Source organism: Brugia malayi (assembly GCF_000002995.4).
Source record: "Brugia malayi strain FR3 genome assembly, contig: Bm_v4_ChrX_scaffold_001, whole genome shotgun sequence".
Classification (NCBI taxonomy): domain Eukaryota; kingdom Metazoa; phylum Nematoda; class Chromadorea; order Rhabditida; family Onchocercidae; genus Brugia; species Brugia malayi.
In genome coordinates this window covers 12413722-12427744 of record NW_025062479.1, presented here as the reverse complement: position 1 = coordinate 12427744, position 14023 = coordinate 12413722, and the positions used below count along the sequence as shown (strand labels likewise).

The window sequence follows — 14023 nt, the reverse complement described above, 5'->3', positions numbered from 1 at the left end:
TTTCTTATGACTAAATATTATCAAAAAATATTGTCATTACTATTAATAGTTGACAGGTTGACGAGAGTCATTTCGCCAAGATCCCTATGACAACATAACTCTCTTTCTCCCTCATTTCAATTCCACTTTATTTCGTTCCTTAGTTATTCGTTGTGACGGGACAGCGATCCCTTTAAAAAATTCAGTTTTTCAGATGACCGCGCCGAACTTCCAACTGTCCATGACTTTTAAAAATTTAGATGGGAGTTGTTTAATTGACACTGATTACATGCAATTCAGTAAGTAATCTGCTGATTTAATCTGTTTTATAATTTTCTATGAGCTTTCATCAAAAAAATGAATAGGGCAGCGCTGGAGCGGAACTACTAGTCCCAGCAAAAATAAACGAAACTTTGATAGCTTTTTTGTTGCCTCAGATATCGACTGGTTTGATCGATAAGTGATGTCGACTGCTGGAATATGTGGGAATTTTATTTGTTTAAAAAAACGAATTCACCACATTCGTTGCAAAAAATTTTTTTCGACGACTTCCCTCTCCTCTCTTCTCTCTTCGCGGTACTTTTCACCCGAAGATTGTCATTATTTGGCTCTCATTTCTCTTCTCATATTACGTGTAGCCTACAAGCAAGTAACTTGTATCGAATTTTTAAGCCTCTGACAAAATGCTTGTAACAATTGAAGCTAATTAAGTAATACAGAAAAGAAGTAATAACAACTAATTCACTGTTACTAAATAATTCCAATATTGCTGAAATTCTAATCGTGTTTTACCCTTTCGTGTAGGATGCACTAGTACGGCACGTTTCATGGTATGCGCACTTTGATGATATCCTTACAGAATCTCTTGGTTAATCTTGAATTTGCTTTACTCCGTTTTTCCTGATATATTTTGAAAATAAGAAAATTTAGGTATATTCATTGTATTAAATACGAATTTTCTGTCGTTTAGGTTTGACCTTTTTTTTCAACAGACCTTTTCCGCCTCTCTCATCCTATCCATGACAAATCTACATTACCTGACTGGTGATATCCGCTACTGGGTCCAAATCAAGTCACATCCTTTATTTTTAGTGTAAAAAGACATGGTCATTCCGCGCTTCTCCAATAGGTAAAATTATTAAGCGGATGTTGAAGTCATACGTCGTTTTTGCTGTGTGGCATGGATATGAAATTTCTGTAAATTCCTGCTACAGCCTTTCAATCCATAAGTTATTCAGTCAATTAGGCATTCTCATCCAGTTCGATTATGTCACCTTGACACGCTGATTTCATTTCCATTTTGTTCCCTCATAGAAGCATTGTGACTAGTTTTGTTGCAGAGCTTTCGTATCGCTGCTACCGATTTCGATATTGAAACGTGGAGCACACGTATATTCGAATAATTTGTCACATATGACAAAAAATAGACGCCCATTTTATCAAACATATTCCTTATTTTACTACGACTTTTATTCCACGCAACTGTTATACAAAAGCGGAATATAAGAAGACCGTTTCATTCCGGAGCACTAAATCATTCGATGAATTTGCTTCTAATTTCTTCCTGCAAATCCCATTCACATTTGCTCGATATTACCTCTCATATGTCACAGTCTCTCTCTCCTTCTCCCTTTCCTTAAATAATAATCATCATAGTGGTGAACTCTGTCACTATATTTGATTTTGCAGCTTCAGCGACAAATTTATAAAAGTTTTCTAAATTCAAGCTGCCAGAAATAATTTGCATAATCTCCAAAACTTACATGCATATGCGACAACTGCTTGCTGTTGAGTTTGCTTTTGTAGCTTATTTTCAAGTTTCACGTGGTGACGTGAGTCATGCTAGCAATGATGTGTTATCATCTACCGCGAAAGTGGTGCGGGAATGCTCCATGCGTGGAGTATGCGGACGCCGTGGCGCCATGCATCAAACGTGTCCTTATCATGGACCACCTTTGCGAATATCCGTGGAAAAACATCGGCAAACATTGGCATCACTATGCCCTCATCTGTTTCAAGGTTTAATTTTTTGTGGTTATTATTAACTAGGTACATTGAGCTCAATGAAATTTAGAGACATTTAATCACCGGCATAATTTAGCAAGTGCTAGAGAAACCCCGATAGATATTAATATATTATTAAGGGACCTAAAGATTAATGTGGAAGCAGTAAGGGAAGTGATACCCCTATTTGTCTTCTGCTTTAAGTAATGAAGGAGAGAGTCATGATCGAATTGAAAGTGGCGGTACCGGGTTGTTGTTTCGACGAGCTGAGCATCCCCGCAGTGTTTACTTCGAGGTGAAAACAGGGGCAGCGAAGGAAAACATATATATCTTTTTGCATAATGACAGTAGAGGATTCGAATTAATTAAATTTTTTTGTTTAGTTCTTTCCCATTTTTTTATATTGTATCCACTGCTTTAATTTAATTTACGCCGCCTTAATTTAATTCAATTTTTCAGAAAAAAAAAAAATTAATTTCGTTTCCTTAATTTATTGCCTTCATAATACTATTCCTCTTCGAAAATAAGCAAAATGTTCAATGAACTTATTCTTTTGAATGCTTTTTAAGAATTTGAGCTCTGACCATTTTTAAGAAAGAGAGTTTTAAGAATCTGAGCTTAACTGGAAATAACAAAGTTAAATTAAATGTTACACTGAAAACGAAATTCTGGCAAATGAAGCATACCAGTTTACGACCGATTGTCCAGCACTCACATGCCATTTCTTTAGAATTCTCTTATCTCTAAGAATTGAAATGCTGAATTTTTAGCTGCAAATTTTTCCTTTTTTCATCATGTACTATACCTCTCTTTTTCGATCAGCCGATCATTTATTGCTACAATGCAAATAGCAAATCTTTCTTTCCTGTTTTTACTAATTAATTCTCGTATTCAATTATTCGTAACATTTTTTCATCAAAACATTCATCTATCGATTTCTATGTCAAAATAATTGTTATATTTCTATGTCGTAGTAAACTCGCTTTTCATTAAAAATAAATGGATTTCTCAAAATTTCTTTGGAAAAACCAATGACTAAATTTGAAGTACTGATGTGATATCATTTTTCTGCACAGTTCTACTTAATAATAATCATTAATAATAAGTTCTCTTATGTTTAAAACAGATGATGACTGTTTGCCTATTACGTGATATAAAAAGTAAATCGTGGTAGTAAATCATAATATTAAATCATGATAGAGTAAGTAAATCATGGTAGTGATGGCTGTGAATATCTCGAGGATGTAGGTGAGGCTTATTTTATAGGAAGTGCTAAAACATGCCAGGACCTTCTGGGACACCGCTCTTCCGCTAATCAGAAAAAGAAGGAGTTAGAAGAGAACTTTTCCCGCTACCGTTTGTTCTCGACACCTATTCTTTTAAATCTCTCTCGAGAACCCTTCTGTATTTGTCTGTCAATGAACTGTTAGTGCGACATTTCCGTGACATGTTTTGCGTATTCATTTCTTACTTGTACTCTTTCGATTCTCTTTTATGCTAATCAAAGAGAATCCACGAGGCGAAGTTGATCCGTGTGGATGCTTTCAGTATGTACCGCGAAGGAAGTGGAACGGAATGACTGATTCAAACTGTCAGCAAGCGAATCAATGAGTTATAAGCGTTAAAAGTGTCGTCGTGAATTTGTGAATCAGTGAGTACTGTTGACGGCGGTGCTGTGCTACTGACAGCACATAATGGGTCAAGAGGGGTCATGAGCTGTGTTTATTTAAGTTAAAAGAGAAGCAAATATACAAAGGAAAAAGAAGAAATACATAAACTAAGCAGTGTATATAGTTGTCGTGTCAATGATAAATTGAAATTGTCGATTGATTTACGGCTGTGTATCAGTTCTGGGAAGTGCGTTTGAGAAAATCCAACGTGACGACGTGAGTGAAGAAAAGCCATTAGCACCTAATTATATTTTTCATTTTTCCGTGATCAGGCTGTGAAGATAGTGAGGAGAAGTTCAGTAAGATATCTAATAAGTAAGTAATATCAACTCGCTGGACAGATTTTCAGGAAGCAATGAAGAATTCTGCTGTGATGAAAAGCAGGTGGCATTGTTGGATGCGCAGATGACATTACCACGGCAGTTTCTGTCGAGATGTCCAAGTTGCTTAACGAATTTTGTACAGTTGTGGTGTGATTTCACGTGCTCACCAAACCAGGCGAATTTTGTGCGGGTCATTGCATCTACCGATGATTTGCATCTCGTGTAAGTATGTCACAAGTTGTTCGTTGTTTCCACTGTAAAAACAGGCCTGGAAATGTCAGTCAAGAGGTCATCATTCAGTGAAAGTGGCCAACCCAAATGTCTTCTTACTCAAAAGCTACTTTCTCATAAGATAGAAGTTCTGTGACTTGCAAGCAGAACTGATTCTCTACCAAAAGCGAAGATGAAAGAATTGAATTCTGCTCGAATCAGTTTTGCTTTTCTTCTATTGCAACTTGCAATCAATTTCTGAGACTGAGTTGCCGATACTGTAACAGAACCGGTTGGCGGTTCACTTTTTCTGGTTTACAGGGAAAACAAAACGCAGTATGTGACAGAAGTTGCCTATTATGTACGAGATAGTTATGCAGATGGATTATTTCAGTCATGCAAAGATGTTAGTTAATTTTTATGGTATCTAATTTAAAAGGAATCAACTACGATTGCTTTTTGTAAGACTGTTATAGATAAGCAATTTTATTGCACTGCTTATTAAAGGTGAGAGAGACGTATGAATTCGGCAGAATTATCACATCTTACCACACTCCCTATTCATCTCGCCAATTACTATCACTGTAGGCTTGTCGAGAAAAAGCGTTCTCGCACTTATCTGAAGGAACTTTTTTCGAAATTTGAAAAATCTTTGTGATTACTGATGAAATTATTTGTTAAGTAATTGAAGAAAACGAAAGATGCTATTTCATAGCTACTTCGCATAATTTTCCCAGGTAAATCAAAATTATGCAGCGTGAGGCCCAGTGCTGTGTTAGGGTTACGTCAACTCTCTGTTCTGATCTTTATTATTTTCGATACTGGTAGTATATTAGGACTTTATAGGTTCGAGCAATTGGAACAGACTATGCACTTAGTTTCATGTGCGGTGTGAGCATTACCGAGTGTGATATATCCCGGTGGTTCACTTTTTTGGGTACCTACAACGAAGACATCGGCGTACCCTTTCATATCACTTTCATTCCTACTCCTTTCTTACCCGAAGACCAATTAAACGTTCTAAATGCCACAGTGCTCGACATCAGGCCACCTACAACTCGGGTTCTTCTATGTTCAGAAGCGGCTCACCCTAATAGCTCTCCATGTTCGTGCCAGGACTGTTCTCAGTCCTGCGTCGCCGAATCACCCTTCCCATTTATCGTACAGGTGAGCACTGCTTCCGTGTATATTCATCGTCATATGACACGCACCCTTTCCGTCTTTCATGGGTATTTTTGTCCTGCTTCTTGTGGAGGACGTATGCCATTCGCTAACTCACGGCAAGGTTGCTTGCTGCTCTTCCATGCTTCTCACGTGAAATGGGTAGTAGTGAAATGCTAGCTTTTTCTTCACGGAAATATACAAGCTGTCAAAGAGAGTTCTAAGCGGTTTCTATCCTCAACTGTTAGTTTTTTTTGCTCACAAAATTTCTTCGTGGCATAATTTTCGTTTACTTCCTTTTGCAATATCTGTAAAAGTTCTGAATCTTTTTCATTTGCAATTTTAGTGAAGTCTAAACCCTGTAAAAGAGCAAACGATATTCGGGAAAGTTTCATGCATCAGAGGGATTAAAATTTTTGTCAGTAAAGATTAAAATTTTCATTATTAACTCTGTTTCTTGGAGTTAACGCTGTTTCGTCCATTTCAGGAAGAATGTCAGATCGCATCCTTTGACTGCATGCTAATTTTATCACTTTTTGGATTTGGTGGACTATGTTTTGCAGTGATGTTTTTCGCAATGATGCACCATAGCCTGAAAAGAAATCAAGATGGCGGCGATTTGAGTGATTTTAAACCAGCAGGTGGAACTTTAGATGATACTGACTTGGGCGCAATTGATACGTTAGGATCATGGATCGAGTCACAGCTTGAATTGGTTTGCGCTCATTACGGACAGGTATTAATGGCAAACTCCGTCAACATTGCAAAATTATGAAGCTAGGGAAAGTTTCTCCTATTCATTTTTCTACGTTACTCGCAGTTTCTATTTTAATAATGGGTATATAGGAGATACATTTAAATGTGAAAAAAAATTGAATTACTCACCTCTATTTCCTTTAGCTATGTGTTAAGCACCCACTAGCAGTGTTTGCGTTTGGCACGCTTATTGCGGTACTTTGCTCAAGCGGTATGCTTTTCGTTCGTTTCACCACCGATCCAGTGGAGCTTTGGTCATCTAGGACTAGCAGAGCACGTGGCGAGAAATACTTTTTCGATAGCGAATTCGGGTTGCTTTATCATGTTTTACCCTCTGCAGAGAGACTTTCAAATCGTTTCCATTCCTACAGAACACATTTTAAAATCATGTGTGCATTTTTTTAAAAGAAGATATTCACGAATGCTTACTTTTTTTTCAGGTTCAGTAAAAAAATTATTTACTTCTTTGAATTTCGTTTCTCTTTGAATTTTTCCAGACCACAGTTTTCACTTCCAAAAAATCAATTATTGTTTTAGAAAAAGTTGCAGGCCATTTTATCGCATGGAACAGTTAATCATGTACCCACGAGATCAGTCATTCTGGTTACATGAAAATCAGTCGGACTTGTTCGAACTTGGATTCTATGGTCCAGCACTACGAAAAGCGTTTCTTCAAGATGTTCTTTCTTAATTCCTTTTAGTAATATTTCCAGCATTAAATTATATTTACTAGTGACGTCATAATTCATACTTTATTATAGGTAGCAGAGCTACAGGAAGCGGTGACAAACTTGATAGCAGTGACAGATGACGGCACACAGGTGACACTCACTGATGTGTGTTATAAACCGATGACACCTGATAATGAGAATTGTGCTATCATGACTGTACTTAATTATTTTCAGGTTACATTTCAGTATTTTTATTCTGATGGATTAATTTTTCTATTAACTGTAATAAACATATCAAAATTTTATTGAGTTTGCTGCAGTCCTTTTTGTCAATGTTTTCCCATGCATATTATTCTATTAAAAAAATTCTGACTTGTAGTCTTATAAGCTAAAGCTTTGACAATTTGACCCAATATTATTGGCGCATTGTTTCAGTTACTATAAAGAATTCAGCGTAAAGTTCTTCCAAAATCTATCCTTAGAGTAATTTTGTGTACTGTAAATTTACTAACTGTTCTAGATGCTAGAGATACGTTCTTGCCCACTATAAAGCATATATTTACTTAAGAATTATCAAAAATTCTTCACGAGAACCTTCATAGGCCAAGTAAAAGATCTAAGATTTTTGATAAAAGTGTAGAGCCTTAGAACAGTGTCTGAGAAACAACACAAATGAAAAGCTGTAGAGAAGTGCTCTACGCTGAATATATGTGTTCGAAAAAGTAATAGTAATCTGCTAGCATGCTTGCAAGGAAAAGCAGTTTTTTGCAGAACAACGTGTCACTTCTGAATCGGACGAGCGTGGATGACTGGAGTGGTTCGCAGTTCGACTATTTGGACCATATTATGACGTGTGCCCAGTTAGTGCTGCTTTCAGTTCAGTCCGAGTCAATTCTGTACTTAGTAATAGCTGCTGCGTTAATTTAGAAACCCGTACCAGACGATCACTCGGCTCGGCATCCCGTGCTTGTCAGCGTTTGGTGTACCTATCCAACCGTACGTGGTACTGGGTGAATTCAACAGTAGTAGCAAGTGGGACAGTGCAAGGGGTATTGTTATCACTATTCTGCTTAACAATCATATTACTGCTCTGGAAAATAAGTACGCTGCTGCATGGGAAAAAATGTTAGTACTTTCATTTTTATCAAATTAAAATTGTTCACTTCTAAAATGCAGCAAAGCAGAATTTATAAGTTGGAATGACAAGAATCTAAATTACACCCTACTTTTTTCTTAAGATTTGTCCTTTATCTTCGGAATATTTCACATCAAAACTATGCGATATCATTCATGGCCGAGCGCTCCATCCAGGTTTGCTTTATCAGTGTTTCTTTATAAATTCTTTCTCAAGGATTTTCATCAGTCTTCTCATTCAGATAGGGATCACACTTAACTGACTCTTTTTATGTTCTCTAAGAATTGAAAGAAGTGAAATGAACACATTATATTTTGTGCAGGATGAAATAGACAGAGAAAGCCAGTCGGATGTATTCACTATACTTATTAGCTACATCTTCATGTTCGCCTATGTTGCATTCGCGTTGGGACAGTACCAGGTTAGTGCGCAGTCCGTCAATGCCACCTTTCCGCCTAGGAGCAGTGTTTGTTTTTATTTTGGGTTGACAGGCCATTTTATACTTCCTTCTGTTTCTGAGACAAGACTTCAACAGGTGACTGGAAATAATTTGGCCACGTTGCTTGTCCACTCAAAGATAATGCTCGGTGCTGCGGGTGTTTTGATTGTTGCCTTATCAGTGACGTCGTCCATCGGTTTGTATGCGTTCTATGGCATCCCCGCAACGACAATTGTATTGGAAGTACAGCCATTTCTAGTGCTCGCTGTGGGCGTCGACAACATTTTCATCTTTGTGCAGGCATATCAGGTAGGTACCACTCAAATTCACCATCCACCAGCCTAATCCAATATTTCCCCTTTCCATATAGTGCATCAGTTAGCGCAGCGCACGCAAACTGCTGTGAACGGTTTCTGTCAAGCCGGAATGACTATCAAAATGAGTTTGTGAAATATTTCCTTTATATACAGGCAATGTAATATTTGGCATAAAACACTTATTTACTAGGATGGAACCAGTCTTCTTGCCTTTCTTTCCTTCCATTCACTGAAATCAGAATGAACGACTTTACTTGGCTGTGATATAATCAAACATATAATCAAACTCTTTTTCACAAAAATAATATTACGCCTTAAAAAAATCAAAATAACAATTTTAATGGATGAAGAAAGCAAAAACGGAAAAATAGCCAGCTTCTTATCTTCATTCCCAATCACGTCATCGATGGTACAGGAAGATTAGAAGAATATGGACTATAACATCTTCCCCTTCACAAATAAACACTTGGTACCCTACCCGATATCCAGGAATGTAAAGTGAAACTGTATTTTTATTAATGACAGCCCAATGATATTATATGGATGAAATAATTTCTTCAACTTTTAAATCAACCGTTATTTATTTTCATTCCTTCTAGTGAAAATTCAACTCCGTCTTTAAACCTTTTAGCGAACCGAGGACCCTTTATCGGAGCCATTGCATCTGCGAATTTCACATATAAGTGGCGAAGTGATACCATCCATGCTTCTGTCCTCGCTATCCGAATGCTTATGCTTCTTCGTTGGGGCACTGTCCTCCATGCCTGCCGTCAAGGTACCCTTTTAAGAAGTTCACGATCTTCGGTAAAGAGTCCTCAAATTACTTTCGAAATTACTCTCCGGAACAGACGAACAGTTCATTAGTTGATCAGAGGAAAACACAGGAAGATGTAGTTTCAGTCTTTCTTTCGTTTTCAAGATTTATTTCTGTCCACGACGATGCATCATGTATTAGGAACAGCTGCTGTTAAAAATGGAGGAACACTCCTTATAAGTGTTAACCATGTCCAGAAAGCAGTACAGATGGTTTTTTATGCAATAATTTGGCTTGAATTTTTTAGAAAACATTTTGTTCCGAAACTTGCTTATTGCAATGTACATATTTTCGTTTAGGTCTTTTCGCTATATGCAGCTTTGGCAATATTTTTCAATTTTTTCCTACAAATAACCTGTTTTCTCGCTATATTCATTGTTGACGTACGACGCGAAGAGGTAGTTTTGTTCCACCTATCATGACAACGTCTTCCGTCATAGTCCCCGCTTAGTTCTCTCCTTCAGTCCGCTCCGCAGCTATCACATCGAAATGTTGCTGGCAATTTCTCTTGCAGTATCCACCATTCAGCGCTATTTGTTATCATTTCCAGTATTATTGAGGCTTGCGAATTTTTAGAGTGGCAGGCCAGAAGTGTGTTGCTGTCGTCGGATAACAACCGTAGAAAGCGTTAACAGTGACGGATATATGTTATATTTATTCAATAATTACTATGCACCATTTTTATTGTCGAAGTACGTTCGAATTATTGTGGTGAGGATAACTTAACATTGAAATTTTCTGACAATGAATTCTATGCATGTTTTAAGATAACAGTCACACTGAAATATTATTGCTGTCAAATATCCATAGCTGGGTCAGTTGTAACCAAGTTTTTGCAAACGAAGGAAACGCGAAACATTTTCCATTTTAAAGCAGTTTAACATTTTTATTCCAATTTTAGATATTTTTATTTGCTGGCTGGCTCAGTAGCTCGTTTGCAGTGATGGGCAACATCCCTCTTGGCTTTGATCAGAAGATGGCTGTTCCCGAGGTGCTATTTCATTTCTTTGTTTAGATGATAATAGACAGAACATAGTGTTTCACCAACTCTTCTACTCATTTTTATGCTTAGATTCTTGGAAGTGGAATGCTAGGATCGAGACATGAGGCTCGTAATGTGTCTTATAGGCCATTTAGTATTGGATTGACAAATTTTTCTTTTTTTTTTTTTGATTCTTCATGCTTTCGTATCTTTCTCTACTTTGTCTTGTTTCGTTGCTCATTCTTCTCCCATCTATTTCAAGAGTCAAAATTCATGATTAATTCGATCCCGTAGCAATGCAAGACATTACCAAAGGTAATTGAACTAATGATAAGTCTTACTTATCTTGACGGACTCTCCTTCTGACTTCGTCAGGTATGTCAGGAATTTTGAAATCAACTATTGAAGTAATTCATTCATTTTCGTGTTGAATAAAAGAAAGAATGACTATCACATAAAAAGAAGTTTCACTGCTTTTCCTTGGAATGCATATGGTAGGTTTAGATCTCAAGTAAGCCCACAAACAGGATGGGATGAAGTGTAGACCATTTCACTCATTTTCATTCGTTAAAATTATTCCTTTATAGGACTCTTATGTTTTTTCCTATTTCAAATCGATGGATCGATTCCTCTCAGTCGGTCCACCAGTTTATTTTGTCATCAAAGGTGATGTGGAATTCAGTGACTCTTATGAACATAATAAAATTTGCTCCGGTGCCGGTTGTGCCACTGATTCATTGGGTGCTCAAATTGCCCATGCTGCACGATGGTCAAATAGGTGCAATAATTTGTGTATTCAGTTTGTAGATCAGTCATTAGTGAAGGCTTTTAAACTAATTCTTTCAGTGGTGTTGACTGAAAGTCGGTACGAGCTAAAATAGCAAGTCTCATCTTTTACATAAGATACCTGTTCCAAAACAACTCATAGATTATTTTTTGCATTGACAAGGATAGTTGGTAGGACACTGAGGAGCTTAGGATTGAGTGATAGATTTCAACACTTAGAGTGATTATTGGTTAAAACATCAGCAACATTTAAAATCTGGTAGTTTCACTGATTTAGGCTGTTGGCTGAATAGTTTTGCCGTTTTAGGTCGTACATAGCTTATCCGGCAATGAACTGGCTCGATGATTACTTTGATTGGTTACAACCGTTCGGTAATCCACCATGTTGTCGGATGTTCCCCAATGGAACATTTTGCTCTTCCACCGGTAACATTCCATTATTCGCAGTGTCCATTATTCACAATTACCACGAGTACATTTATTTTAACGTTTTACCGCTGCTACAAAACACTTCAGGCAATCTGTACACAGCGATAGTTTCCTATTAAAATTTGAATTTCAGACTTCAAACTAGTACAATTTCAGAGAATTCAGAAAGCTGCATTCCTTGCAATGTGGAATTTTTTGATGGCAGGCCTCGTTCAGATCTGTTTTACGACCATCTTACACATTTCTTTTCGAATAATCCAAGTACCAAATGTGCTAAAGGGTAATTTTCTGCGTTTACTTTTTAAGCAACACAAAAATACATATGAAAAGGTCTTCATCAACTGTCACACATTGTCCTGATGGATCGCTGAAAATCTCAGAAAAATGGGAAACTAAAATATGTCTATGCGGTTCTGTCTTCTCGTATATTTCTAGAACTACTGCATAAACTTTTTCACAGTTATTTTTCTTTTCGAAATCTATGTTTTGTTTGCAGAGGTCATGCAGCATATGGTTCGGCCGTTAAGTTGTCTAGGCGTGGCCGAATCTTATCATCGCATTTCATGACCTATCATACGGTTTTGAAAACTTCATCAGACTTCATAAATGCCATGAATAGTGCTCGTCGTATTGCTGCCAATATAACAGCTATGCTGAACAAAGACAGAGATGGTCGATGTTCGATAGAAGTATTTCCGTACAGGTCATTTTGCAGCCCACAAGTTATCTAGCAGAGGAAACCATACTTACTGATTAGGAATTCACTGATAAAGTAAGAGATTTGTGGCCTTACCAGTTGCAATCTTGGAAATTAAGGAAGGGAAAGTGCTGCTATGACTATGGAAGTTGAGTTATTTGAGTAGATAAATTGTTAATGTACTCCTTTTCTACTTCATAGCATTTGATTACTTCACTTTCAAAAACTAAAGTTGCAAGTGATACGGTTGATTTTTTATGAGCAATTCAGTGAATTTAAATATAAAATCTTGCATTATTGAGAGTAGGTAAATTTAAGATGCTTTGGTAACTTTGTAATTTGTGCTAAATTTTATTTTGCAGCGTATTTTATGTTTTCTATGAACAGTATATGACGATAGTGATGGATGCGTGTATCCAGCTGATACTCTCTCTAGTAGCCATATTTGCGGTCACAACAGTGCTTCTCGGCCTTGATCCATGGTCAGCATTCATCATTGATCTTACTATAAGTTGTGTTCTGTTCAATTTAATTGGTCTCATGTATTGGTGGAATATTGATTTCAATGCTATTTCTGTTGTCAACCTTGTCATGGTGAGCTTTTTAGCAGTTTTTCATTGTTTCAAAGTTTTCACTGTTTATCATTGACTCTTAAAACTTTCAGTTTTTATTAAAATTTTCAAGTATGCCTTTTACAGACGGTGGGAATATCGGTGGAATTCTGTTCACATATTGTTCGATCATTTGCGCTAAGCGTTCATCGAGATCGCTTGATGCGTGCACGACATTCTCTCGCAAGCATGGGATCATCAGTCTGTTCCTTTGCTAAGATTTAGAACTGATTTTGAAAATATTGGTATAAATTACTTTAAAATCGAAAAATGACTATTCATCATTTGCAGGTTCTTTCCGGCATAACACTCACAAAATTTGGTGGGATATTGGTACTCGCATTTGCACATTCCCAAATTTTCAAAGTATTTTATTTCCGTATGTTTCTTGGCATTGTACTTATTGGAGCGGCACACGGTCTCATATTTTTACCCGTTTTACTCAGTTATATCGGTGAGCAATAATTTACCTCCTTCTGAACTGATCATAACCATCGTAAAGAGCATGGAAGATGCTGCATCAAGGTGAAGAGTGTTGGTGCTTCGAAGGCACGTCAGCCTTGATATATTAGCGAAGTTGGATTTTTGAACGACTGACAATCTTCGTTACTTTGTTAAACTCTACTTAAATTAATCGAACTTGAAAAATTATAGGACCACCGATGAATAAGCGCAAGCTGATCATGAAGACGCGGTCGGAGAGCTGCTGTATAAATGACTGCGGCAGTGCAGTAACGAAAACGTGTCTCACGAAACACTGTGATCCTTCACCACTTACGGATGTTTTTTAGATAAACACTCCCTTAATTTCCTCGCTAGTGCATTCCTTTTAATCTCTTTCTTTTCCATGCTTATTCAGACTTCTGTTCCCGAATAGTAATACTGTACTTCCTCTCAAATGTTCCTGCAGAAGGAGAACTGAAGTATTGCTGATTGCTAATTTTTTTGTTCTTAGTTGCCGTGTCTATTCCATACAACCAAGAGCTTAATTTACAGCAACAACTTTTTGTTGATTTAGTAGTTCATTTTATATTATATA

General features: G+C 37.0%; 1 protein-coding gene across 2 annotated transcripts; it reads left to right on the top strand.

The window, feature by feature from the left end:
- Positions 1-1742: 1742 nt before the first annotated feature.
- Bm3151 (Uncharacterized protein) lies at positions 1743-13775 on the top strand (the record flags this gene model as incomplete). 2 transcript variants are annotated; one of them, XM_043074613.1, is made up of 25 exons in its annotated part: positions 1743-1998; positions 4003-4198; positions 4508-4592; positions 5033-5353; positions 5835-6083; positions 6248-6414; positions 6653-6782; positions 6865-7008; positions 7546-7634; positions 7702-7899; positions 8013-8085; positions 8232-8330; positions 8445-8657; positions 9297-9440; positions 9779-9877; positions 10056-10190; positions 10381-10470; positions 11049-11239; positions 11555-11673; positions 11833-11956; positions 12173-12379; positions 12736-12967; positions 13072-13185; positions 13276-13438; positions 13639-13775. In XM_043074613.1, the coding sequence occupies 25 exons, from the start codon at positions 1743-1745 to the stop codon at positions 13773-13775; spliced, it is 3975 nt and encodes a 1324-aa protein (XP_042930547.1). The 2 variants fall into 2 exon arrangements, with proteins under 2 accessions (XP_042930547.1, XP_042930548.1); XM_043074614.1 differs by lacking the exons at positions 1743-1998; positions 4003-4198; positions 4508-4592; ... (3 more) ...; positions 6653-6782; positions 6865-7008 and having other exon boundaries at positions 7621-7634.
- Between the last annotated feature and the right edge of the window lie 248 nt (positions 13776-14023).